The sequence below is a fragment of the Patagioenas fasciata genome, chromosome 7 (genome assembly GCF_037038585.1).
Source record: "Patagioenas fasciata isolate bPatFas1 chromosome 7, bPatFas1.hap1, whole genome shotgun sequence".
Lineage (NCBI taxonomy): Eukaryota > Metazoa > Chordata > Aves > Columbiformes > Columbidae > Patagioenas > Patagioenas fasciata.
This window is the reverse complement of record NC_092526.1, coordinates 13775385-13800317: the sequence shown is the minus strand read 5'-3', so window position 1 is coordinate 13800317 and position 24933 is coordinate 13775385. Positions and strand designations below refer to the sequence as shown.

Genomic DNA, 24933 nt, shown 5'->3' with positions numbered 1-24933 from the left:
AAGTTTAGGAGGGTATTATTAACATAGCTAATACAACCTTTAATTCATATTTCTTTCGTCATCTGCATGTGCTATTCAAAAATAAATGGAGAGATTTCTGCTTGTAGTTCTCTGGGGCAATGATATCCTTAAATTACAAAAGCACGTGATATGTGTTTAGTTGAATACATTTATGGGGGTGCGTAGGAAACTTTTGCTTAATATATTAAAAGGTCAGACCGGATATTTTCAACAAGAATACCCAAAGCTTGTCAGTGCCCGGGTTTGTGTGTTATTTGATTTTCATGTAAATGGCTGAGTGCAGTACCAGGGAGCTGCTTTGCCCGCAGAATCGGCTGCTTTCACTGCCATTGTCTGAGCATTCAGAAGGAAATTCAAAGCTGACTGGGCAAATACAAAGCAGTGAAGTTTTTGCCCAAGGCTTGATTGTTAGTTCTCACAATTCGTTATGCTAATATATTACAGTACTTGCATTACTGCTTCTAAAATGTTAATTTAAGTGACTTTTCCAATCTTTTCTGTAAGTTTGTATGTTCAAAAGGAATTTTTTTGTGTTTTTTGACATGTGTGTACAGACATCTAGTCAAACACAAGATCCCATCCTTTACTTTTATCAGAATGACTTCTTTGTGTCTCATGTTTTCTGTTCCTTTTTTATACCATTTAAAACTCTCAGGAGTAATTGTTTGCAGGAAAATACATAACTGTGTTGCCCTTCACTTAAAAGGCTGAATAATCTGTGCTGGCCAGACTTCAATGAATAAATACATAAGCAGTTAAAAAGCTCTGGGTGACCTTTGTAAGTCAGCGTCTAAATAATTTATAGCTGCCTTGAAAATTCATTTTGCAAATGTCAGCAATCGTGATATTTTTCTCTTTCTCCACAAAAATCAATTTAGAAAGCTGCTTATCCTGAAAAAATGTAAGGATGATATGCTCTATTTTGCTGTCACTTGCATTTAAAAGTGTTAAGAAATATTATTTTTATTCAATAGTGTGTTTTGAACATGAGATTCTTCCAACATCAGATACTGAACAATTAGTACTTCTTTTCTTTTTTCTTTTAACACTGCATGAAAAAAAAATATATTCTAAAAGTTGAAATGAAGCAAAAACATAGGGAAAAAAAATTGTTAACATTTTTTCAAATGTACTATTTGCATAAATTGACCAAAAAGTTTATCAATATTTTGTTTTCTAAGAAATTTGACTAAATTTTTTAAAACTGGAATGGAAAACGTGGTTTTTTGAAGTGAAGTGTTCCATTTCTCATTAAGTTTTTGTGCTTTTTGAAAGAGGTTCATCCTTTATTTGAAATCGCTGCAGACAATTGAGATCTGATTTTTTGTCGTTGTTTTTATTAGAAAACACCTGTCTGGGATCTGGGGTCTGCCTTTCTTTAACTGCATAGAAATAAGATTATAGGGTATGGAACTTGATGTGTGCCTTGGGTTTTATTAACGTGCAGCAACTTGAGCTGTTGTGCTGTGCCCTGCCAGTCGCATGTGGCCAGAGCCGTCCCCCAGCCCCGCTCCCTGCTCACCCCGCTTTGCAGAGGGGTGTTTGCCGAGCTCTGAGGCGCCTCTACAGCTTGCTGAGAACCCAAGGGACCGCGTCCTGTTTTTGTCTTTGGGGAGCGCCCTTCCCTCCCCTGTCACCAACCACTTCACCTTGGTGTAGCTACCCAGGCTTGGCCAAAGAGCAGGTAGATTTTTGCTTGCAAGGTGAGCTGTCTGAGCCGAGCGATGGGCAGCGAAGGGCTTTGGGGAGCAGGCCGAGGCTGTGGGTGGAAGAAAGAACAGAGACACCCATTTCTGGTTAGAGCATTCTGTTTAGATTTAGCTGTAACCTGTAACTTCATTGTTGATGGTTTTTTCTGGATTTGCCACTAGTCTCAGTGGGCTGTTGTCATAAGTCATTAAATGACTTAATAATAGCTTTTAATGTGGTTCATGGGGAGGAATACACGTATCCTTGCTGGTATTTAGAAACTGGTATTCAAGCCAAGTTAATGGGAACTATGTGCAAACTGCCCTTTTGGGCCTCTCAAAATGTTCTTAATTCTTAAATATAAAGCCATATAACAAAAGATGAATCATATACTTATGTAATATAAATTATGCAGTTAAGCTTTTATTTCAAAAGGACTAATAAGGGAAATTATCTACATTACATGTAAACACAGAGAACATTTTTATTAATCTACAGTAGAGTGCTTGCAGATCTCAGACAGAGAACTTTGTGCTATTTCGTTTTCAGTAATGGTGTTATAACTGAACTAAAAAATGCATGTGATGAATGCTTTTTTTACCAGCGTTTCAAAGCTGCACGTGTTTCAAAGGGGAATATGTTCAAGAGGGGGAAAAAACCAAAGTTCTCTTGAACTGTATACATACACTATTACATTGAAAAATAGTGACTTAACACTATGATCTCTAATAGGCTTTTCAAATAAATGCAGGGGGACAGTTGAGTTGTCTTCAACTTGCACTCCTCCTATTTTTAGATCAAAAGCCAAAGACTAGTGTGGGTGCACTTTATTATGCTGCTTGTGTCTGATTTTAAGATTTAAATTGCAGGCATTAATTTAAGAGGCAAACTAATGACTTTCCTTACTAAGGAAGACATATTGTCATATCCATTATAGAAATACGGTTTTTAGCAAGAGTGCAGATTATAAATACAGTGAATTTTACACTATTCCAACATAAAGTGGGTTAAGAGTGCTGAAATAATTTTAAAAACATAATGTATAAAAGATGGGCTTAATCATTCTGTGTACAGTTGCTTTTCAAGAAAAATGCAGAAACATGTCCAAACATACACTTCCACGGTATTGTACCACAGTACATTTTTGAGATTCTAAAAATACATTATACAGCTCTCGAATACTTGAGTTTAAGCATTTTCAGTTTATTCAAAAGCCTGAAAAAACTGTCAATATCTCATGATCATTCTACTTCATACTTCTATTTTGGTATTTAGATCTCAAGAGACTCCTATAGATGGGCAGCCTCCTGCATTACCGCCCAAACAGTTTAAAAAGAACAGTTGGAACCAAATTCATCATTCGCACTCGCAGCAAGAACTGGATAACCATGTTAATGAAACATTTGATGTTCCTGCATCTCCTGAAAAATCCACAGTAAGTTTTTTGATCTAGTTTAGTCATTCTGCTTTTTATTGGATGATCATCCTGCTTTTCATGACTTTGGTTCTTATGCATTTCAGAGAGTTGTTGTGTTTATGCTTTACATTGCAGCGTTTCCATTACACACACTGTCTCTTTGCAGGCTCATGCTATTGTTTCCATCTGCTGGAGTTAGTCCTTTGTCAGTTGTCATCGAATGTGCCTACATTGGGATGGATATGCAAACATTTTGAACATCAGCTTTTCAGCACATGCAGAAATTTCTAACTAACCTCTTCTCTGAAAAATCGCTGTCTATCAGTTTTAAAGACAACATTGCAGACACTGCCACTGGCATTCAGCTTTCATCAAAAAGCTGGAACTAGAAGTGCCTACCAGCTCCTAGAACAGTTTTGTTAGCAGAGACTTCTTGAATCTGTGGTTGCATTTCTTATCAGAATTTTCGAGAAAGAGACTCTATGAAGAGACCTGTGACACTGAATGTAAAAATCTCAGCAAAAGTTTTTTCCACATTTAAGCTAGATGATTCGTTATTGTCTGACTGAGATGAGATCTCACCACTTTTTATTTTCTTTTGTCCTTCCAGAAGTTTTCAAATGATTTTTGGTTTTACTCTGATGTGGGACAATAAATGTTTTGCAGGATGGGTAAACTGTTTTAACATTCAGGTGTAGCAAATACTGTATAAACAGTCTGCCAACCTCAGACATTCAAAATTATGAGTCAGCTCCCAAAACTGATATTTTAGAAATGCCTTTGGTTTATTTTTATTTACATTTTCAACTCTAAGCCTAAGGTGTTATCTCAGCCCATGTTACAAAGTTAAGATTCCCATAAAAACCAAAATTCATTTCATAGGTTGGGTTTTAATGAAACTTCTGAAAGTGAAACTTGTAAATTTATGAGAAATTTGGGAATGTTGCAAAAAACATGAACTTTCAACACCTTTGTATTTTCTCAGTGCTTACCTGAGCCATATTAATGTACTGTTCTGTTTTGAAAGATAAACACGACTTTACTCATCAAGTTTTTCTGCTCTGTATTCAGTTATCTTTATCAAATTGACAAAAATAACTTTCAGTTGTTTTCTTAACTCCTTTTAGTTCTGCAAAACCAACACAGCTGAGTGAGAGTGAGATTCTTTTTGCTCTGTGCATCGTCAGTGTAATTGTTTGCTGTGGTCCAGTGGCCCATATCTATGCAGCCTCCCTTAAGGCAGTCCACTGTTGTAATCGTAGTTCTAATTTGGTCTGCTGATGGCTTTTTATTTTGGGCATTAGAGAAGAAGGAATGCAGCATGACTGAAATTTTATGAAACTGGACATTTAGGATTTGGAATGTGGTTTTTTTTTCAAAGTTGTTTTTTCTGCCCAGAATGCACTTTAAGTTCCTGCACCACTGAAGTCTCTTGTGCTTCTCCATCTCAAATATTTTAAGGAAAAGCCCACACCAGTTTGGTTTAATTTAGTCATCTTTCATCTGTTGTATGTACAGAAAATCCCTTTAGAAAGGTATGGGAATGACAATTTTTTGCTCCATGTGCAATCCCTACATCTCCAGTCTGAGAATGTCCAGCAGTATTTGAAAACAGGTGTGGGCAGGAACCCCTTCAGTCGAACACATTAATGATGATATAGAGTGTTCTCTTCGGGTTCCTTAGTACAAGCAGCTGCTCAAAATAGCCTTTTAAAGCAGGAAATGATTATTCCCTCTTTTGTCTAGGGAATGTAATAGCATAAAAGTTGCCAAATGCTGCAGGTGAGCACTTGGTGGTTGTTCATCTTGCCCAGGAACCTGAGTCTGGTCTCCTGTGCCAGTGAACATAGGCTAAAATGATTTGCATATGATCAGGCTTCCTAAGCACCCTTCCTTCTCCTTAACATCTCTTATGCTGTTACTTTCCTCTTTGTCCCAAAATTTTTCGTCTTTTCATTACTATGTGTTGGTGGGGCTGGGGTTGGAAAGTTTTGGTTTAGCCAAGAGCTGAAACGCCTGGAATTGAGTTAACTTTTTATGAGCCAAGTTGAGCAGCCTTCTTTTACCTGTCGAACCTGCAGGTTTGAACTTTCTTACATATAGAAATGTTTGTTTTAATAAGTTTTTATGTTTTCTTCTTATCTGAATGAGTCTTATGCTTTGGCTGTAGTTGGTAACACTGAAAACATCCTTGAAACAAATTTATCAATACTTCACATCCTCACCATAGAAACTATAGGAATACTAGCTAATGTTCAGTCTGTGAAATAAATATTGATGGAAATAGAACTAGAAATCACTTCAATGGCACTAAATAGATTTTTTGAGATGAAAAAAGTGTCTGTTGTTCCCCAGTTTATTGGAAGTTCCTTTAACAGTGTTGTTGTGATCAGGATGAAACCAGAAAGAAAGCAGCTAAAACTGTCAGAGCTTGATCAGTGCCAAGCACGTGTCACACCTCACGCTCCACAGCACTGGAAATGGAATAAGAGTTATGGAACCAAGAGTTTATTGCCAGATTTGTCCTTGCTTGCTTTCATCATATTGCTGTTAAAAGAAAAACAGTATACCTTCAATGACCTTATTTTTCACCATATTGCATTCTTATTGCAGGCTTTTCATGGTGGTCTTAATTAAGATGAATTTAAGGACTTTCTATTTAGTAAATGCTTTTTCTTAAGACTGCTTTGAGCCAATCAGCCTGTTCTGATAGTTTCTTATTGTGAGCTTGTTTTGACAGAACACAATTTTAACTTAATGTCCACGACTTTTAAATATGTAACTCTTTCCTTCTGTGCCGAACTCAAGACATTCACACTATTACATGAGGTTTTTTCAAGTGTCCCGCAGCAATTACTTGGTAAGGAATATAATAGCTTCAATGTCTAACTATGAACAAAATATATTTTAATATAATTTCTGTTTACCAGCCCAATGGTGGTGTCCCCCATGACAATCTTGTTATGATCAGAATGAAACCAGATGAAAATGGAAGGTTTGGCTTCAATGTAAAGGTAAGAGTACATCTATGTCCTTCATGTCTGTTAATTATTTTCTGACATTTGTAATTTATTACTAATTTATTTTTTTTTAAGGGTGGATATGATCAGAAGATGCCAGTAATAGTGTCCAGGGTAGCTCCAGGAACACCTGTAAGTTATGAAAAAACCAAACTTGGTAGCAATATCTTTGTATCTTGAGTATGTATTCAGAACTGTAAATTATTTCATAGTTGCCTATCAAATTTAGTTTGTGCTAGAACATTATCCTAACAAAGCAAATTATGTGCACTGAGAATTTGATGGGGCTATATAACGTATTTTTAAAAGTTCTTCAGTCCTCAAAACTATTTTTTTACTAAAACAAAATTGAATTCCTGAAAATGACAGGGAGTTACAGATGGTCATTAGCCACTGTTTCTTGAACTGTATCATCCTAAAAATACATTTACTTTGTAACTTTTAAAAAATATAGGCATTCATATGATGATAAGACTAACTAAAATAGCAAATCTCTCTTATTTTAGTGACAGATGTTGCTGAATAAAGCCACAATTTAGATTAAAAACAGACATCATGAATCATTCATCAGGTCTGATTGTCTGTTATTACTGGTGTTTAGTGACTATCAATAGTGTCTTCAAACTAGGCACAATATTTTGTCAGTTGATTGCCAGAAATACTGACCTGGTATTCAGCTGACTGGAGTCAGCTCTGTTTATACCTTTTAGAGCGAACTGTTCATTTGCTAACTCTTGAGATGTACGGTTTTTTTGAGGCTTTTTTGTTTGGTTTTTTTTTTTGACTCTTTGAAACCATTAAATTGCTTACCAAGAACGTTGTTCTTGTCCTTGTTAACTGCTATCTCTAAAATATTTAGTAACAAATTTGGCTGAATGCTTTAAACATTCAGACTCTAAGGAGAGGATATTTGGTGATGGCATGTGCTCTTCTGCAACCATGTTTAGTCTGATTATTATAATAATTTTTATTACCTGATTCCTCTCTCTGGGATTGCTGGGATTAGTGCATTGTCTTCGGTCCTTGTCTTACTCTTTTCATTACAGTTGTGGTATTTCACACCTGAAACATTTAAGCCTGTGAAATTGATTTGGACAAGGCTTTGACATGTTACTCCCTTCCCTGCAAAGATAAGAACATTGTGCTTTTAAATTTCCTATACAAATTGTGATGCAAACAGAGGAGCTTTCTTCTTCAGGCAGAGGAGTGGAGTAACAGCTGCCGAAAGACGTTACAATGACAGTCACCTCCCAGTGGCAGATTGATTTGTTGCTGTGAATGGCACTGTCTTATGTATTGTGTAAGACTTAAATTTATCATTTGAATACAGTGCAGCAACCATAGCAACTAGACTGTTAGGATTCAAGCCCTCAAGTTGAGTTACTTTAAGTTGCTATTTTAAGGTGAGAAATTGGAAATGTCTTGTTTTACAGACTTGTTTTTTAATTATTTTTCACCTTGCAGGCTGATCTCTGTGTCCCTCGTTTGAATGAAGGGGACCAGGTTGTACTGATTAATGGCAGGGATATAGCAGAACATACTCACGATCAAGTTGTTATGTTTATTAAAGCTAGCTGTGAGAGACATTCAGGGGAACTTGTGCTCCTAGTTCGACCCAATGGTGAGTAATTTGTACATAATAATAATTTTTAAAAAATCCACATCTTGCTTTCATTTTCTAACCTCAGTTTTGTGTCCTGAGATGGAACGCTCAACTTCCTTGTAAGAAAGAACTCCTTTCCTTGAAAAGGAATTGCAACAACACTGTGCCTTGTACAAATCGTGATCAACCCCATACTCTAAGACATAGTGTCCATAACTAAGTGTTGGAAATTATTACGAAATGCAGAGATCAAATTTTTAATAGAGAGCTAATTTAAATTTTGTTCTGAGTCTTGTTGATAAAAATGTCCAGAAAGCTTTATGGATATTGAATGCAGTTTTCTGAGGTTGCTGTTATTTTCTTAAGGAACACAAACACAAACAAACAAAATTTCTCTCACCAAACACCCAGTGTTTGGATGACTTGAGAGGTCCATATATGCAAAATCTTTCCATGTGTTTTTAAAACAATCTAGAACAGCTGGTAATATTTCTACTTGAAGAGGCTTAATAGAAGGAAGTGCTAAAAATGCAGTCTAAATAACAGCTTGTGCAATATATTCATGAAATGCATTGTTGGAGCATTGCCAGCAGATGGTCACTGGATTTAATTCTTTGCACATCCCAGTTATAATTGAGGTGTGCAGAAAAAGTTGCAGAGGAAAATGCAAGATAAAAAATAATTATTTTTAATTGGAATAATTGAAATTAGTACAGGAGAGTACACCAACCTTTCCTTTATTCACTTATTTGCCCTCCCCACTTGTCCTCTCGTTCACTAAGTTCTCTTGCAGCTTTTGTGTTGTCACTTTCTTTTTCGGGTAAAATTGTTAGCTCTGTTTACAAATTTACTAAATTAGTTTCCCCTTGTATATTGATTATCTTTGTATTCTGGATAAAAACATTTGAGTTGTAGAAGTGAGGAGTTGCCCATTTCTTCCTTTGTGGTCATGGGATATCATTTAAAAACAGACTCTCTAACAGAAAATGTCTCCGTTACCTATAGTAGAAAATACATGTTGTTTTTCAGTTTATTTATAGGCAGAGCATGCATACAGTATTGGTAGCATTATAATGGCATATATTAATGCCATTTTCTCAGGTGGTCTGCACATCTTGCCCTAATTACTGAAGCCTATATCAGTGCAAAGTGAATTAAAAGTAAAAATAAATGCAACTATAATCACTTCAGAGACATGATGTGAGAATCTGAGATTAGGGAGTTATGTCAGACAAGGTAGGGCATAATGTGTTTTGATGAAAATTTTAGCAGTCACTGCTGTACTTTCACTTAAAATTACTATTAAACAAAAAAAATCGTTTTGTCATGGATTATCATGATCAGGAAAGGCTACTTGCCCTTGCTGTTGGGGACTAAAATCAGTGTGTTAATTAATGTAGTTTTTTCTACAGAAGAAACACATTTTTGCTGTTTTAAATGAATGACTTAGAGTTAATTTTACTTGCCAAACAGCATGTTCAGCCAGTGTGTTCATACCTTTATTTGTTATAGCTGTCTATGATGTTGTGGAAGAGAAGCTGGAGAGCGAGCCTGACTTCCAGTACATCCCTGAGAAATCTCCACTTGATGGTGTCCATCAGGATGATAATGCTCTGAGGGAGTCCATGATCCAGCTGGCAGAGGGGCTCATCACTGGAACTGTTTTGGCTCAGTTTGATGTGAGTACGGTGTCGCCTGTAGCTGTTGTGCAAGTTCCAAGTCTTTTGGGTTAGTAATTATTTTAAGCAGAGCAGACTTCAGTTAAATTTCAGTAGAGTCAGCATCTTTTAGCAAAACAATTGTCTTACACTCTCGAAAGAAAAATAACAAAAATAATCCAGTCCTGTATTGTATGTGCAAACTCATGGCATAGAATAATCCTAATACTAGTTTTTAGTGTTATTCCCTATCCAAGTTACTGTAGAAACTGAATGACAGCTTAGCTGTTGGCGTTTTATGGACCATCTCAATGAGGGAAGGTAAAATTACCAATGGAAAATACAACCCCAGTCTTAAGGTTTACAACCCTAATCTTAAGGGTTAATGTAACAATGTCTTTTATAAAGAGTTGATTTTTTAATTACATATTTCAGAAGCGCTTCCTGTGGGGGCCTAAGCTGCTGATAGCTATAGTCTTTCTTTAACACTAACTTGTGCCTTGATACTATTCCATCTTTAATGCATGAGATCAAGTGGCTTAAAGCAGGAAGCAGTAGGTTTGTAAAACACAGCAGTGTGAATTCTGTGAATTCCTCACCAAATGGAGACCTAGCATTATGTATTACAACATGTATTTATAAAACATGTTTATATACTATTCTTTAAGAACTTGGGTAAAATTCTACTTTCATATGTAGAAATAAAAGATTTTTTCAAAGTGATTTAAAATCCTTCTTTAACCATCCTTTTTCAGTCTCCCGAACAGGTTCAGTGTTTAAAAGTTTTTAAAGTGCTTTTTGTAGAACCTGAGTTCTTTCACTGACACTGTTCACAGCACAGGGGTTGTGGCATTGCATGGCTGAGGCGTGAGAGGGTGGGAGCTTCTCAAAGGACACTTTGTGGTGAAAAAGGACGAGGTAGCCCAGTTATTGAAATACAGAAGGACATCTGAAAAAAAAAAAAAAAAAGGAAAAAAACAGTGTAGGTAGATGCCTTATACACAACACAATCTGCTTCCCCAAATCACCACGTGGAGTGTCGGTGTCAGTCCATTCCCTTGCCAGTCTACAAAATTGACTTTTCTCTGGATCAGTGTTCTTCTGGAAGCTTGAAATTTATCATTCAGTTCGTCTTCAAACAAATGAGGATCATGTCATGATTATTTTCAGTGGTCCCACAGCATAACTAAATTCATAGTGCTTTCCTTTGATAAGTATTTTCATGTATGTTGAAGTTACTGTTGCTCAGTAGTTTATGTTCTAAAAAATACTGCTAGGCAAACAATAAACTCGCGGATCTTTTGCATCTATTATGGTCTCACCATCTTTTTTGTCTTTTAGCAATTGTATAGGAAAAAGCCTGGAATGACAATGTCTTGTGCCAGATTACCTCAAAACATTTCCAAAAATAGATACAGAGACATTTCGCCTTGTAAGTATGTGTGTTTGTACATGTGTTCTAAAAGTATTTGCTGTGGTTAGTAAATAAGTAACATCTTTCTAAAATTTTTTTCAGATGATGCTACACGGGTTATTTTAAAAAGTAACGAAGATTACATCAATGCAAATTATATAAATGTGAGTCGTATTTTTAAAAGAGCTTCTGACATTAAGTAATGTGGCAGTTTTTCAATGGAGAAGTTGATTAAAAAGAAAAACAAAACAACATTTTCATAAATCTAAGTCAGACTGGAATGGCTGATAAACCTGTAGTAAGGTGGTTTGAAATTTACTGCAGATATACCTATTTGCTGATGCTTTGTGGCAGGTGTTTTTATAAATGAAACCAAGAAAAAGAAAACAACACTATGGGAAACCAGCCCTCTACTAGAGGAATTCTTCTTTTCCCATTACTAATGTGGAAGTAGTGTTCAGGACTTTCTTCACTTTCTTTTACTTTTCTTTTTTCGTTTTCAGTCACAACAAAATTAGTTACTTAGTTTTCCTTTCACGAACAAAACCCAGAAATGGAATTAAATTCCAAGATCAGTATTTTTAAAGCTAGTGTCAGAAACCCACAGAGCATTAAATGCTTGCATGTGAATGATTTTCTTTTTTTTACCACTAATCTTGATTATGGCAACTACATACTGTCAGTTAATATGTAAATTGTACATGGATCTTTGTAATAATTTTGTGTGTGAAACACTTTGAAGAATTTTTATCTGTGCCAATCCATGTTTACTAACTTAAAATAAGTAGAATTAATATAGTTGATTTTTTTTTTTAATGTCTTAGTTACTAAACACTAAATGTCTGATGCCTGACTTGCATTGGCGGTAAGAATTAAAATAATGATTTTTGTCTTCTCTTAGATGGAAATCCCTTCTTCCACAATAATAAACCAGTACATTGCTTGTCAAGGTCCATTACCAAACACTTGCCCTGATTTTTGGCAGATGACTTGGGAACAAGGTTCATCTATGGTTGTAATGTTAACAACTCAAGTTGAACGGGGCAGAGTAAGTAAAAGATTTCCTTAAATACCACTGGCATAATCTGCTAAAAATCTGTTGGTGAATAGCCTTTGAAAGATGAGAGAAATGTACTATTATGACACATAATATGACGAGGGGCAGTGGGGTAGATTTAGACTAGATATAAGGAAGAAATTTTTTACAATGAGGGTGGTGAAACACTGGCCCAGGTTGCCCAGAGAGGTGGTCGATGCCCCATCCCTGGGAACATCCAAGGCCAGGCTGGATGGGGCTCTGAGCAACCTGACCTGGTTGAAGATGTCCCTGCTTCTGACAGGGGTGTTGAAATGATGAGTTTTGAAAAGGTCCCTTCCAACCCAAACTGTTCTATGAGTCTATGGTTATGACATTTTTCATACGGACAGTGCATTCTTAGTAGTGTTGCAATGATGACTTAAATTTTAAACCTTCTGATATTGTTAGCGTAGCTAATACTTTAAACTCAAAGTCTACATTTATTTCTTAAAATATTTTTAGACTTCCTTGTTTGACTTTTATTGTAAAAAGCAAGTAGCATTTACATTCATAGGATATTTTTCTCTAAATTTAAAATAAAGGAACTCCAAGAAGTTTCGTCAGTTTTTGTAGATTAGTTCTTTGATATCTAGAGAGATGGATTTATTTTTTTTTTTAAGGCAGCCTAGCAGAGCTTTGTATTTTTAAGAGCCCCTGCCTGGATGGCTGTCTTTAAGAGAATCTATGCTAATCTTGAAATCTAAAATTTTTCATAAAAAGTTCTTCTGTGGCTATAAACATTTGTTTAATCATATGAAAGAATCATTGTCCTTTAAGTCATTTCCATACAAAAATGAGTAAAAATAGAGTACTAGTAAGAAAGTAATTAGAGTTATAAATTGCTAAAAATAATTGTTTAATAGTGCTATAAATGGCCTCAGGTGTGTCTTGTGGTTGGTTTGTTTTGGGCTTGTGGGGTTTTGGTTTTCAGGATTTTTTTTTTTTTTAAGCTATAGTTTCTCCTTAATAGCTTTGATTATTATGCAGCTTTGCCCTTTACACAGTGAAATTCCAGAGTTACTTGGTTTATAGTCTGGAGCATTCACAGTAGCACTGGCCAGTTGAGTGTATGGACAGAAATGACAACCTGGAATAATAGTAATTGAAGGCGAGTTGCAGTGTTTTAAAACTGTTTTTCAGTGACTCAATGTAGATATGATGCTGCCTGCTCCCAAATAAACATGATTAGAGGGAATTTCAGTACAAGTGCCCTTTTAGTTTGAGTTCTCTTTGCAGATCTGCTGAGAACAGACTTGAAATAGCAGTTCTCTGAGGTTCACCCACCCCTTCAATGATATTTGTGGAGTTCTTTGGAGAGCTGCTTAATGATGAAATGAAAGCACTTATCTGTCTTATACTCATAGGCAGACTCCCTGCTCTAAAGCTGATCCCGAGGCTACAGACATCACTGTCCTACTGCTTGCCGGGATGTCTCAGTGGAGCAGGAAGTCTGCACATCTGGCTGCTCTTAAAGAATTGCCAGGTGGGTTGGAAAAACAAAAGTACACTTGAGCTGAAATGACCCCTGTAATTAGGCATTTAAGCCATGTATCTGAAAATCGTAGTGTTTGAAGTTTTCATTCACGTTTGAAGACTTGATCAAGAGTCTTCGAAGCCCACCATCTTTATCCTCATAATTTCGGCATTATTTTAGCAACTTTTTTGTTGCTAATAGCCTTTTTTTTTTTCATTTGTTCTTTTCCCATATAAATGTGCTTTGAGAAGATTAGATTAGGATTTTGGAGATCAAAATGTTTACAAAGCAGCATCTTTGTCACTCAAGTGTTAAAAAGGTATATCTATAAATAATTCAGATTAAAAATTGTAATTAAAGTTAAAGGCATCCATCTTCAGTTAAACTAACCTCAAGAGCTGGTGCATGTGTCCTCTTGAAAAGAGAACCAGGAAATCTCTGCAATACCTTATTTTATAAACAATAATTAGGTAACACAGTCTATTTGGTAAGTAAATTCATAGTGATTACAAAATTATCAAAATAGTCTTTAATGAACAAAGGCATAAGGAACTAGAGAGAACCAAAATATTACTATGTGAATTTAAACATAGACATCTTTAAAAATGTGTTGACCTTAGGTTAAATGCCACCAGTACTGGCCAGAGCCATCAGGAAGCTCGTCGTATGGGAATTTCCAGATTACCTGCCATTCAGAAGAAGGAAATCCTGCTTATGTCTTTCGAGAAATGACATTGACTAATCTGGAGGTAAAATCATAATATACATTTTTAAGTATGAATACCTGAAATCCTCAGAGACTAGCTAAAACTTAATCAGTTTTTCTTTTCAACTTTTGGCATATCTACATAAATAGAACTGTTTATTTCTAGAACCCCTTAGAAAACTACTCATATTGCCGTCTACTTGCCTAATAAAAATTCTGCTCTTAAAATAACAAACCTTTCACTAGCAAAATATCACGAAGAGTGAGTTTCCATAATCATAATAATTGGTTTTAAATCACTGAAAATATGTATTGTTTCTGTTAAAAGTCTTTGGTGGTGTCTTTCATGCCCTGGCTGAAGAAAGAGTAATTAAAGAAGTTTAGAAACTTTTTATTCCCCTGATGTTTTCTAGAGGTATTTCATTATTGCAACTGGAAATCTGCTTCTGTAGAGGCAAACAGTTCTTAATAATTTTGTCTTGAGGAATATGTGCAAGTAGATGGAAGATAAATACTGCTGAGAGAAAGATGAATTGGGATTGGTGACCACATGTAAACAAGGACCTTCTTGAACATGCATTGCGTGATTTTTCAGGGCACCTGTGGTTTTCAAAGCCTCCCCAGCTGGCATTTCAATCTCAGAAATGTTTGGAAATAAGTATCTGGAATTTAGTTTGTGTACTGCTTGGGTTACCAGATGAGATGCCAGTTTTATAGACCTGCCTTTCAGTCAGTTTGCAGTTAAAATTCCTGTGTCGTGTTGAGACAACTGCTCATTTGTTACCAGCAGTGGAACCTCGGTAAATGATTCTGTGCCTGGAGGTTGCTTCAAGTGCGGTAACTCCTGTTCTTTGAAATGCAGCCTTTACACCGATCATACAGCTGGTCTCCTTCACTAACCAGAGGCAGGTTGTTTGTGATATTGGAGCATGGAGCTGGAGGGGAGTGGAAAACAGTCATTCTGCATCTTCTGTATTAGTACATTGGGTGAAGTTAAGAGGTGCAGATAAAACCAAAACAATACTGCTGTTCACATGGGATCTGAAGGAAAACTGATATGTCTGGAAGTCCTGCTCCTCCCTTCCCAGTTCTGTCATTTGATCTATTGAGACAGAAGCTCTTCCTGTTAAATGTGGCCGCCACATTGTACATCTAGTGTTCAGATAGAGCGTTGGTATCCTTGAACTGCTTTCTTATTACATGGCAGGTATTTTTTTTAGCCTGTTGAAGATTTAAACATTTGTAGATTGCCTTTTTTGTTTTTAAGGAAAAATGTAATTATAAAATCTGGGATGAGTGATGATTAACATGAATAAAGTGCTGCTAGTTGCCTGAAGCCACTTTTATTAGGGGTTCAAGTTGCTGTAAATGTACCATTGATTTTTTTTTTTTTTTTTTAATTTTTTTTGTGTGTGTGTTTGTTTTTGGGGTGGTTTGTTTGTGTGTTTTCTTTTTGTTTTAATGGGTCCTGAATTGCCTTTGGATAAACTTTGTTTCTGATTAGAAAGAGGAAAGTCGCCAACTAACTCAGATCCAGTATATAGCATGGCCTGATCATGGGGTTCCTGATGATTCCAGCGATTTCTTGGATTTTGTGTGTCTTGTGCGAAAGAAGAGGGCTGGCAGAGAAGAACCTGTTGTTGTTCATTGCAGGTATCCATTTTTTTCCAACTTTATTAAATCATCAAACTGAACTTATATATCATCCGATAGCTTCTCTGTGCTTTGTTGTTGAAATAAATGTAATTGTATCTACTTTGGAAATGACAGGAGAACTCAACATTTAAATGAAACAATTACTTAAAATTGTATTAATGTTTCAATAACGCAAATTTTGAGTATATACATGCGTTGATCTGTGCAGGGATTTTTTGCATGTTTGCTTTGTTTACAGATTAAATGCTTGTGCTAACAGTCTATATAATAATTCAGGGAAATGTCAAAAGATAGTTAGGAGCCTTTTCTTCATGGTGACTTTTCTACAAGACTCCAGAATAGCTGTATAAATAATCCATAGCAGAAAATGTGGATGGTATATGCAATGATCAAATAAATATATTTTGCTCTGAAGTTGGCAATCTTCGGCTACATGATATTTTGATACATACATAAAGATTACACATTTTTCTCCACAACGTACTTTTGTAATGAATTAAAATAACTCTTATTCTAATTTCTATGTACACATGAAATGTAGTTTTTTGTTTTTCTTGTGCAATAGTTTTTAACAGCATTCTGTAGTAAATTTCAAAATTATAACGTGTAATGCCAAACATCTTCAAATGAACATGTGTTATGCCAATTCCTGGTGAGCAGTTCTGTGAATAAAAGTCAACCTCTAACTGCCCAAATAGTCCCCAGTCAGTGGGTGTTCCGAGCCAGGTTTGCATCCTTTGTTTCAGGTGGAAGCTGAGAGGTTTAAGAGATAAAATCAATGTAAAGGCTATCTAATCTACAAGTAAACTAGACGTTTATTGAAGAAGATGAAAGAACAAGATTCTCTCTTTTTAACACTTTATCAGAAATGGTATTTAAATGGTTTTGCTCTCCGTTCTGCTCTGTGCTGTTCAGGGTGAATTTTATTCACTAGAGAAACCAATACCAGAATGCCACTGCCTTAAATTATATTTTCCCTCAACTTCCATTATTGATATACTTTTTCATTGGTATGGTTATTAACAAATAGCAAAAATATCTGGCAAATACAACTTGTGCAAGTCTGCAGAGACACTGGAATAATGACTTCGAGAGTGTGAACAATTTCATTGGTCTCAATGAGACGTCAATTCATCTCCACACTGGTAATTTCAATACCAACTTTTATAATAGTTTTATGTTTCAGAGAAGAAAAGAGAGGGAATATCACAGTTCAACAGAATTTACTTAACTGGCTTGACTAGTCTGTTGGGAGTTACAATCAAATTCCTCTAGTGAGTCAAGCTGAAGGAGCCCAGGGGTTCCTCCACATGTGCACACACCTTTTTTAACGTTTGTTCAGTATAAGGGCAGAAGATGTTAGCGCAACACAATGGTGAAACTTGTTTTCAGAACTGAGCCAACAGCTTTAGTATGGAGAATCCAAGTAGCTAAGAAAGCAAACTTTTCTTTTGTACAACAGCAGTTTAAAAACGAAGCCAAACAGAGATTGTAAAGCAGCAGAGACCTTAAGAAATTAGAAAGGTTTCTGTGATGTTGAACTACTTAAAACACTAGTTTCCAAGCTTGTGTTCATGTGTGGTTTTATTTTTACAAGGCTCCTACTAGTTTAGTTGAACAGTTTCTAATTCCTGTTCTAGGAGAGATTGTGAGCCACCCATGCTGTCCCTGCCCTTCATGATTTTCATGTCATGTCTTGATGTTCCCCTCTATCATTCAATGATTTATTTTTCCCAGCTGAAGAGTCCTAGTCTACCTGATATTTATCTCATGGAAACTGTATCATGCTTCCCATCGTCGTTGTTGCTCTTCTCCAAATCTTTTCAAGTTGTAAAATGAATCATTGAGTGCTTTGACAGATACTGTTCCTGTTTGGATTTGATAAAACGTTCTGCCTATAAATTCTATATTTATAAATTCTATAAATATAAAATACCATTGAATAATTTTATATAACCAGCACATTTACATCTTGTCATAAAATTCTCATTACATCACTGAAATATATAGTGGCTTTGATGCCACCTTCTGGGCAAAGATTTGAAGTTGTAGTTTGGTCAGACTTAATTTGAAGTTATGCTTCCAAATCAGAACAATTAAGTTTTGAAGTTTGGAATGTTTATATTAAGTAGTTTAGAAGGAAACACTTTCATCTTTTGACTGAAATACTAGTTGTATGAGTTAAAGTAATGCTGGCATTTGAAAATATGGATTGGGTCCTGTATTCAAATATGGAGAACCTTGGTTTTCTATTTCAAAAGTACAACATAATTTTCTTGAATGTGAAAAATTTTGATTTGAAACTGATTGTTAAGGTTAAATATTCAGTCTTTGAGGATTGCTACTTGTGGAAACGTGTATGTATATGTGAAACCATGCAGATAAATCCTTAGATTTGTTTTATTTTTTAGCTAAGGATGATTCATACAAGCTCTCTTAAAAATTTTGCCATTCCAAGGTCTGTATGTTACCGTTCTTCCTTGTCTTGAAAGGGATTACTATAATGTGTTCCTTTTCAGTCTACGCAAGTTAGATCTCTCTTGTACTTTTTTAATAATAAGAAAATTATCATTATTGTCACCCTCCAGAGGCTTCTGGTTATTTTTCTATTCCTTATTCTGAAATACAAAGGAATGGATCACTTCAAGAACATGCACGTGGTTTTATCAAATCAACCCAATGTTCCAGTCACGTCAAATTGACACAAAGTGCACAGTGTATGCTTGGTATCTCTGTCTTTTGTTGTCATCTAGATATTAGTGCAGTTTGTAGTATCAGCTGAAGAAATATCTGTAAATTCTGCTCCAATGAACGGCTGGGTTAATACAGTCCCTCTTCAAAGGGCTGACCATTCGCACTGATGGTTTCTGCTGTGTTGAAGCAGGATGGAGTTTTCCCAGGGACACAGACACAATCTCTAACTCCTGCCCCAACAGCATGGGAATCATAACCATCAGTTGTGAGAATCCTTGAGAAGGAAGGTCTTTTTAACACTCTTTAGATCTTCAAGTATGAACCATATTCCAGGAACTTTGTTTCATTTTCCATTTGGGGTTTTTTGTTGTTGTTTTTTTCCAGTGCGGGGATTGGACGGACAGGAGTTCTTATCACTATGGAGACAGCCATGTGTCTCATTGAGTGCAATCAGCCTGTTTATCCATTAGATATTGTAAGAACCATGAGAGATCAAAGAGCCATGATGATCCAAACACCTGTGAGTAACATATTTGCTGCTCTACATTGCAGAAGAATAATTTCCTATTATCTAGTCATATCATTAGATGGATTTTTAATATACTTGCTGTTGATCATATTGCAAGGAGGTCACCTGTACCCAGTGTAGCTGTAGCCCTGGCTCCAGGCAGGAATAAATTGCTAAGACTATTGGAAAGGAGCAATTATTTAAATTTCTACAAAGAAAACTTGAAAAAGCAGCAACTGTTTCAGGGATACCTGGCAATTAATGTCAAAAAGGCCTGTTCTCCGTAGGGTACAAATTACTCAGTGGAGAAAGCAGGAGCCTAATTCCAGGTGTTAATAATGGGAGTAGTATAAAAGGCAAATACAGAAAGATCAAAAACATGTAAGGAAAACCTTCAGTGATGCAATTCAGTGATCTTATGTTGCCCTAGTTGCAACAAAAACAAGACTTAACTCTGCCCTGTAGTGACTCAGTTAAAGGAAAATAATCACATAAATAATATTTCTTTTTAAATCGAAGTCATTACATCTGATGTGAGATGTATCAAAATAATTTTAAGTGTATGTATGCTAAAAAAAAAAAGTCAACTTGCCACCAGGATTCTTTTGGTGCTGTCTTCACATTTGATGTGTCTCAAGATGCTAGAGTTTTTCCTGGATCTATTATGTTTGGATGTTTTAGATAATTGCTATGTTGCTTTAATGTATTACATTTCAGAGTTGTAGAAGTTTTAGAACAAATTTAGAAATGTTGTATTTGTATCAGTTAGGTGTTATGTATCTCTGAGAGCAGTTTGCGTTTACATTTTTAGAAAATACCTTAAACGGATCAAAAGATTGAGTTGTCTTTCAAAAACAAAAACCAAAACCAACCAAACAAAAAAACGTTGAAGGAAAAAAGTATCAAATCTCTTCCACAATGACCTGAAGGTGGTAATTTTAATGTCCCTGCTGCAGTTCCTCTAATCCAATTTGAATAAACCTTTTCTGTTCCTCAGAGAGTATTCAGACTGGCAAAAAGTATATATGTTCCACTAAAAAAAAGTTGCCTTATTCAGCTAGGATGGGAAGGGTGAGGAAGATGATACATAAAAAATAATGAAGGATGGCTCTTGCTGTTTGTGATGACTACACCATATGAATAGCATATCTCTCTAGCATACATAGAGAGGAAGAGAGTTCTATTACTAAGGGGAGGAGGTGCGGGGGTAAGGCTTTTAACTATATTTTTTCACAGCTTGTGCTAAATATCTTCTGGTCTTCCCATTTTTTATTAGAGGCCAGAATTTTCAAGCTTTGAAACTCAGGTGTTCACTGCATCAAGGGGAGAAGGGATAGCAAAGGATTTGAAGTTTGTTTTTAAGATACCATGAGCTTTAGCTGTTATCTTCTCCTTTAGCACTCGCTCTCCTGTTTTGTAAATCCTGACAGATTCACTCGGTGTCCAGGAGATGGCCCAGCGCTCAGGTCTCTGCTCGGTTTGCTGTCTGAGGAGAGCTGGGGCTCCTTCAGGCAGCACTGCAGGCAAAATACGTATTTTACACAAATATGTATTAATTAACTGGCTTAATACACATGCAACGATATAGTAAATAATCATTCTATTGCCGAATCTGTTACTGTACCCGTTTAAGATCTGACATCGCTAATTACCACACAGAGAGGGATATTCCACCACACTGAAGTGGAGGCGTGTTGGCTTTCTGACCAGCAGATGCACCATTATGTGGTATTCAGTGTTAGTTGTGGTGTTTTACAAAACAGTGATTTTATTTGATTTTATTTTTATTATATTCTAATTTGAATACTTGTGGGTTTTTTAACTATTATTTGTTTAAAGCAAAATATTAGTGGCCTCTCTGTATGCGGGTGCTATATTTGAATACATTGCAGACTTAGACATTACATAATGTTAATAAACTGGAGTTTGGGCTTTTCACAACATGAAACAATTTTCTTTTTTATCAAATTCTGAGGGGGATATATCAGTAACATGACAGAATGAAAGTACTTTGAAACTATAACTTCTAAATCAAAGTGCATGGAAACCTCAGGTCAGTGAAACCAACAATGAAATGAAGAGCAGGAAATTACTAATGTGACATTGTAATAATATGTTGTGGGTATTACTTTTGGTATATATTTCAAAGTGCTGCTCATCTTGTTCTGTTAAGAAACAAGATGTTCTAATATGAAGTTCCCGTTGTTTTGTGTTTCCTATACTAATTTCGAAGCACAGTTCTTGGCCTGTCGAGAGAATGGTATGGGGAAACCTTAGAGGCCTTTCCTGCTTCGACGTTATGTGGTCGTTACATTTATTGTCAATTTACTGAATCTGCTTTCCTTTTCAGAGTCAATACAGATTTGTATGTGAAGCTATTTTGAAGGTGTATGAAGAAGGATTTATTAAACCTTTACAAGCACCACTGCATAAGTAAAGAGCAAAAAAAAACTAGGATATCAGTTGAGGAATCTTGTCCTCTCTAATGAACTGGCAGCATTCTTTGTGCCATAATACTGCTTGCAGGAAATGATAGTGAAGTACAGCAAAGAATTGACAAAGGACTTTGAAAACTTCAGCACTGTTGCACTTTACGTTGAAACAAAATCAGTCTCCAAAACTCTCCTAACCTTCATCTCTTTGAAGACTTTATTTTCATGCTTTGCTTCGAACAAACTATAAACTGAAAGAACTAATTGTGTTCAGGGTAATCTACGATATTTCATTGTAGTGTCATACTGCGCTTCTGGTTGAATTGCTACAAACAAGGCTTGGAATTATTTCACTCTGTTTTACACCCATGTCTCTTAAAATGAAAAACAAATGAAAAAATACACTAAGCCATGGTCTTTTTCCAGTGCTAGGTTTATTTACTATGTACAGACTCTCACTGTTTTGTTTTTTACAACATTAGCAATATTGCCAATACTCAATAGATACACACTGCCTACTGATGCAGCACACACTTTGTCCTACACCCTGACAAGAAACCAGCTGGTTGTTAGAGGAACGCTGGTGTCTGTGTTAACCCAGCAGTAGCTGCATAATCGCCCACTTACCAGCATCTTGTACAAACTAACAATAAAAAATAATAATAATAAAATAAACAGCATTTCTTTGACACAGCTTGTGTGTCATACACTGGTGTATTCTGATTCATGTGACTTAAGATTACGTGATGGGAACTAGTGCATGCATTATGTCTTAACCCCTTAAGTGCCTTGAGACTTACAGCATACATCCAGTGAAAGGCACTCATGATTCTGTGGGGGCGGTATTGTCCTGTCATATTTATCTTACTGGGTTCAGATTTTTAAAATGGCCCTTGGTGCTTGGAACGTGTTACCGCAAAGGGTCAGAGAAATACCACTCCCTCTTTCCTTATACAAGTACCTGCGTGCTGCTCTTGGGAGCAAAAGCACCTCTGCCAACTTCATGAATGAGCATTGTATGCTGCTGTGTTGAATTATGCGAAAAATCTGACACATTCCTTCATTCCTTCCAGCTAGTAACTTACAAGCAGCTTACTATGAAATGCTGGTAGGTCATTAGAAGCTGATACTTTGTTTTATCCTTTTATTGAGAAATAGCTGTCTTACTTGATTAGAACGTAACTCTTTAATAGCACTGATAATTAAGTTGAACTTGCAATCAGATGTGATTTAATTCCATTATCTGCTAACCAATTACTATTTAAATCCTCATTGTTGATTTCAAGCCATGTTCGTACAGGTCTGCCTTTTATTTTTTTTTGATTGTTTGAGTGGGGGGAAGGGAGGAGAACACTATGAAGTTGTTCGAGAACTTTATTTAAATTCCATATTGACCCCAGTCACCTTCTGTTATGCTTGTGCAAAATTGTTCCAGTTGGTATGGGTTGCTTCTTATTTAAGTAGGTAGAAGATTTGTAAGAATTGTCTGTCTGATACAGTATCTGAGCTCATTCTAAAGATACATAAATGTCCCAGTTTTAAAGTATTTTTCCAGTAGAGGAGAAACCAATTCAGAAGCAAGGTGTCCAGTGTAATATACTGTAAGAAAAATATCAGTCACTTATTTGACTGTCCTGTGACAACATAACTTTGTGCCCTCTATTTAAAAGTTTTAATTTATTGTATTGGTTTTCTGAAAATGTTTGTCGAGTAAATTTTGTTGTAGGCTATACAGAGCATAAATTAAATTGAAAGTTCTACACTAAATAATTTTTAACTATTGAAGAATTATATACTGTGTTCTAAGGACATTAAAAAGAAATCAGCTATGAACTTCGAAGTGAAAAGGGATTCAGGCAAACTGAAATCCTGGCGTATGGCTTAATAATGAACAGGAACCACAATGCCAAATGGAAGATAGTGTTAAGGAAGTTTACAATAGAGTTTAAAATATTTTTAGAAAACAAAATATTAGGTGGCCTGTGGCCCTGTTACTTATATTTCTAGATTTCATGCTTAAATCAATATTATCCCTCAGTGAAAAATTAATCTTACAAAAATCTCTGGATTTGATAAAGTGAAAAAGAATAATAAGGTAGCTTTAATTTCAGTTATATTTTAAGCCATTTGCAACAAAAGGAAATTCTTCTTTAGGAAAGTATAAGCTTTAACTTCAGTGTGACAAGATTATTAGGTGAGATGCAGGCTAGATGGAAGTTTATTTTAAACTTGGCACTTAATGTCTAAAAAATACAATAATTAATCCATTATGTTGAAATAAATTTTCTTCATAGTCAAGTCATAACTGAAAATAGCATTTACCCTTTATTCTGAGGGAAATCGGAAATGGATTTTATAGCAACATTATATAGCGTTGGTATGTCACATATTTAAATATTCTTATGTAAAGTTGCCAAAGCAGTTCAAAAGACCCATTTATACCACAATTAAGTGTGGGATATTTATTGGTCACCTGTGGTTACTGTTTTGATTACAAACACAGGCAAGAATAATAGGTCTCTTCACAATCTTGCTCTGCACTGACTTAAGCTGCTTTGTAGTGTATTAATTAGCTGTACTAGGAAAATTGGAACAAGTTAACTATCTTTAGATAATTGGCCATCAGCAACTCTGTGACTTTCTGGCTTCTCCAAAGCCAGGATGGTGGAAACCAAAAAGCGATTGGGATAGAGGTTGGCACTGAAGCCTTTCTGCACCATAAATCATTTGTTCAAATGTTTCTACCTTTTGTGGTATAAATGGCCTTTAAACTATTTTTATATGGCCAAAAAAAGTGAAATTGCTAAATATTTTACTTTGGGTTATGAAGATCTGTATCATCCTTAAGAGTTTTTTAAAGAAGTTTTTGTATGTTTCATGCTGTACAAAACATGAATGTATCTTTCAGACGTAATGACCTATAGACCTATAAGTGATTGGTGTTATGACTGCTGGATTTTATGATTAATTATTTTCATACCATTTGATTAGGAAAAATGTTGGGTGGGTGTGGGAAAGAGTATGTTTGTAACACTTCCATGATACAAATCCAGTTTAAAAAGTTTTCATTGTAAATAAGAGCAATATTATGACAATTTTGTGCCAATGTATAATGTTAAGACTTTTGTTTTCTTTTCAGGTTCAGAGTGAAAACTACCACTACCATCTCTTGTTTAAAGTGGATTTTGAAAGTTTTTGTTTAGTAGAAAGACATGGGGCTCTAGTAGGGGCTTTGAGTGTTTGAGAGGCATTTTTTATTTTTGCTAAATATGAAATAAGGTTCAGGTATTTTTTAATAAATCACCTACACATTGTCAGCCAATCCGCTTTGAGAAGTGCTGCTTTAGGTATACCAGATAATGGGGCTAAAAAAATTGATTCATCCCAAATTTGGAAGCATTTGGTATTTTAGATAACTTACAAGTCTTAAGCAGTAAAATACTGCTTTTATGCATTTTATTTTAGCTATTCTCTCCCAGTTATGAAAAAGAAAAAGCCTGTTTGTTTGTTTGTTTTTTCTCACTACCTTTAATGCTAGCTGATGTTTCTTCCCCATTGCTCTG

The 24933-nt window shown here is 35.6% G+C and overlaps 1 protein-coding gene across 4 annotated transcripts in view; it reads left to right on the top strand.

The window, feature by feature from the left end:
• PTPN4 (protein tyrosine phosphatase non-receptor type 4) overlaps positions 1–24692 on the top strand; it is a 112289-nt gene extending 87597 nt beyond the window's left edge. For all 4 annotated transcript variants that reach the window (XM_065840809.2, XM_071810871.1, XM_071810872.1 and 1 more), the window contains 12 exons: positions 2986–3145; positions 6058–6141; positions 6223–6279; positions 7612–7768; positions 9263–9429; positions 10750–10840; positions 10925–10986; positions 11724–11870; positions 13995–14123; positions 15585–15733; positions 18815–18950; positions 21289–24692. In XM_065840809.2, the coding sequence (XP_065696881.1) occupies positions 2986–3145; positions 6058–6141; positions 6223–6279; positions 7612–7768; positions 9263–9429; positions 10750–10840; positions 10925–10986; positions 11724–11870; positions 13995–14123; positions 15585–15733; positions 18815–18950; positions 21289–21375 (1426 nt within the window). In that variant the 3' untranslated portion in view covers positions 21376–24692. The remainder of the gene's footprint in view (positions 1–2985; positions 3146–6057; positions 6142–6222; positions 6280–7611; positions 7769–9262; positions 9430–10749; positions 10841–10924; positions 10987–11723; positions 11871–13994; positions 14124–15584; positions 15734–18814; positions 18951–21288) is intronic.
• The last annotated feature ends 241 nt before the right edge of the window (positions 24693–24933 follow it).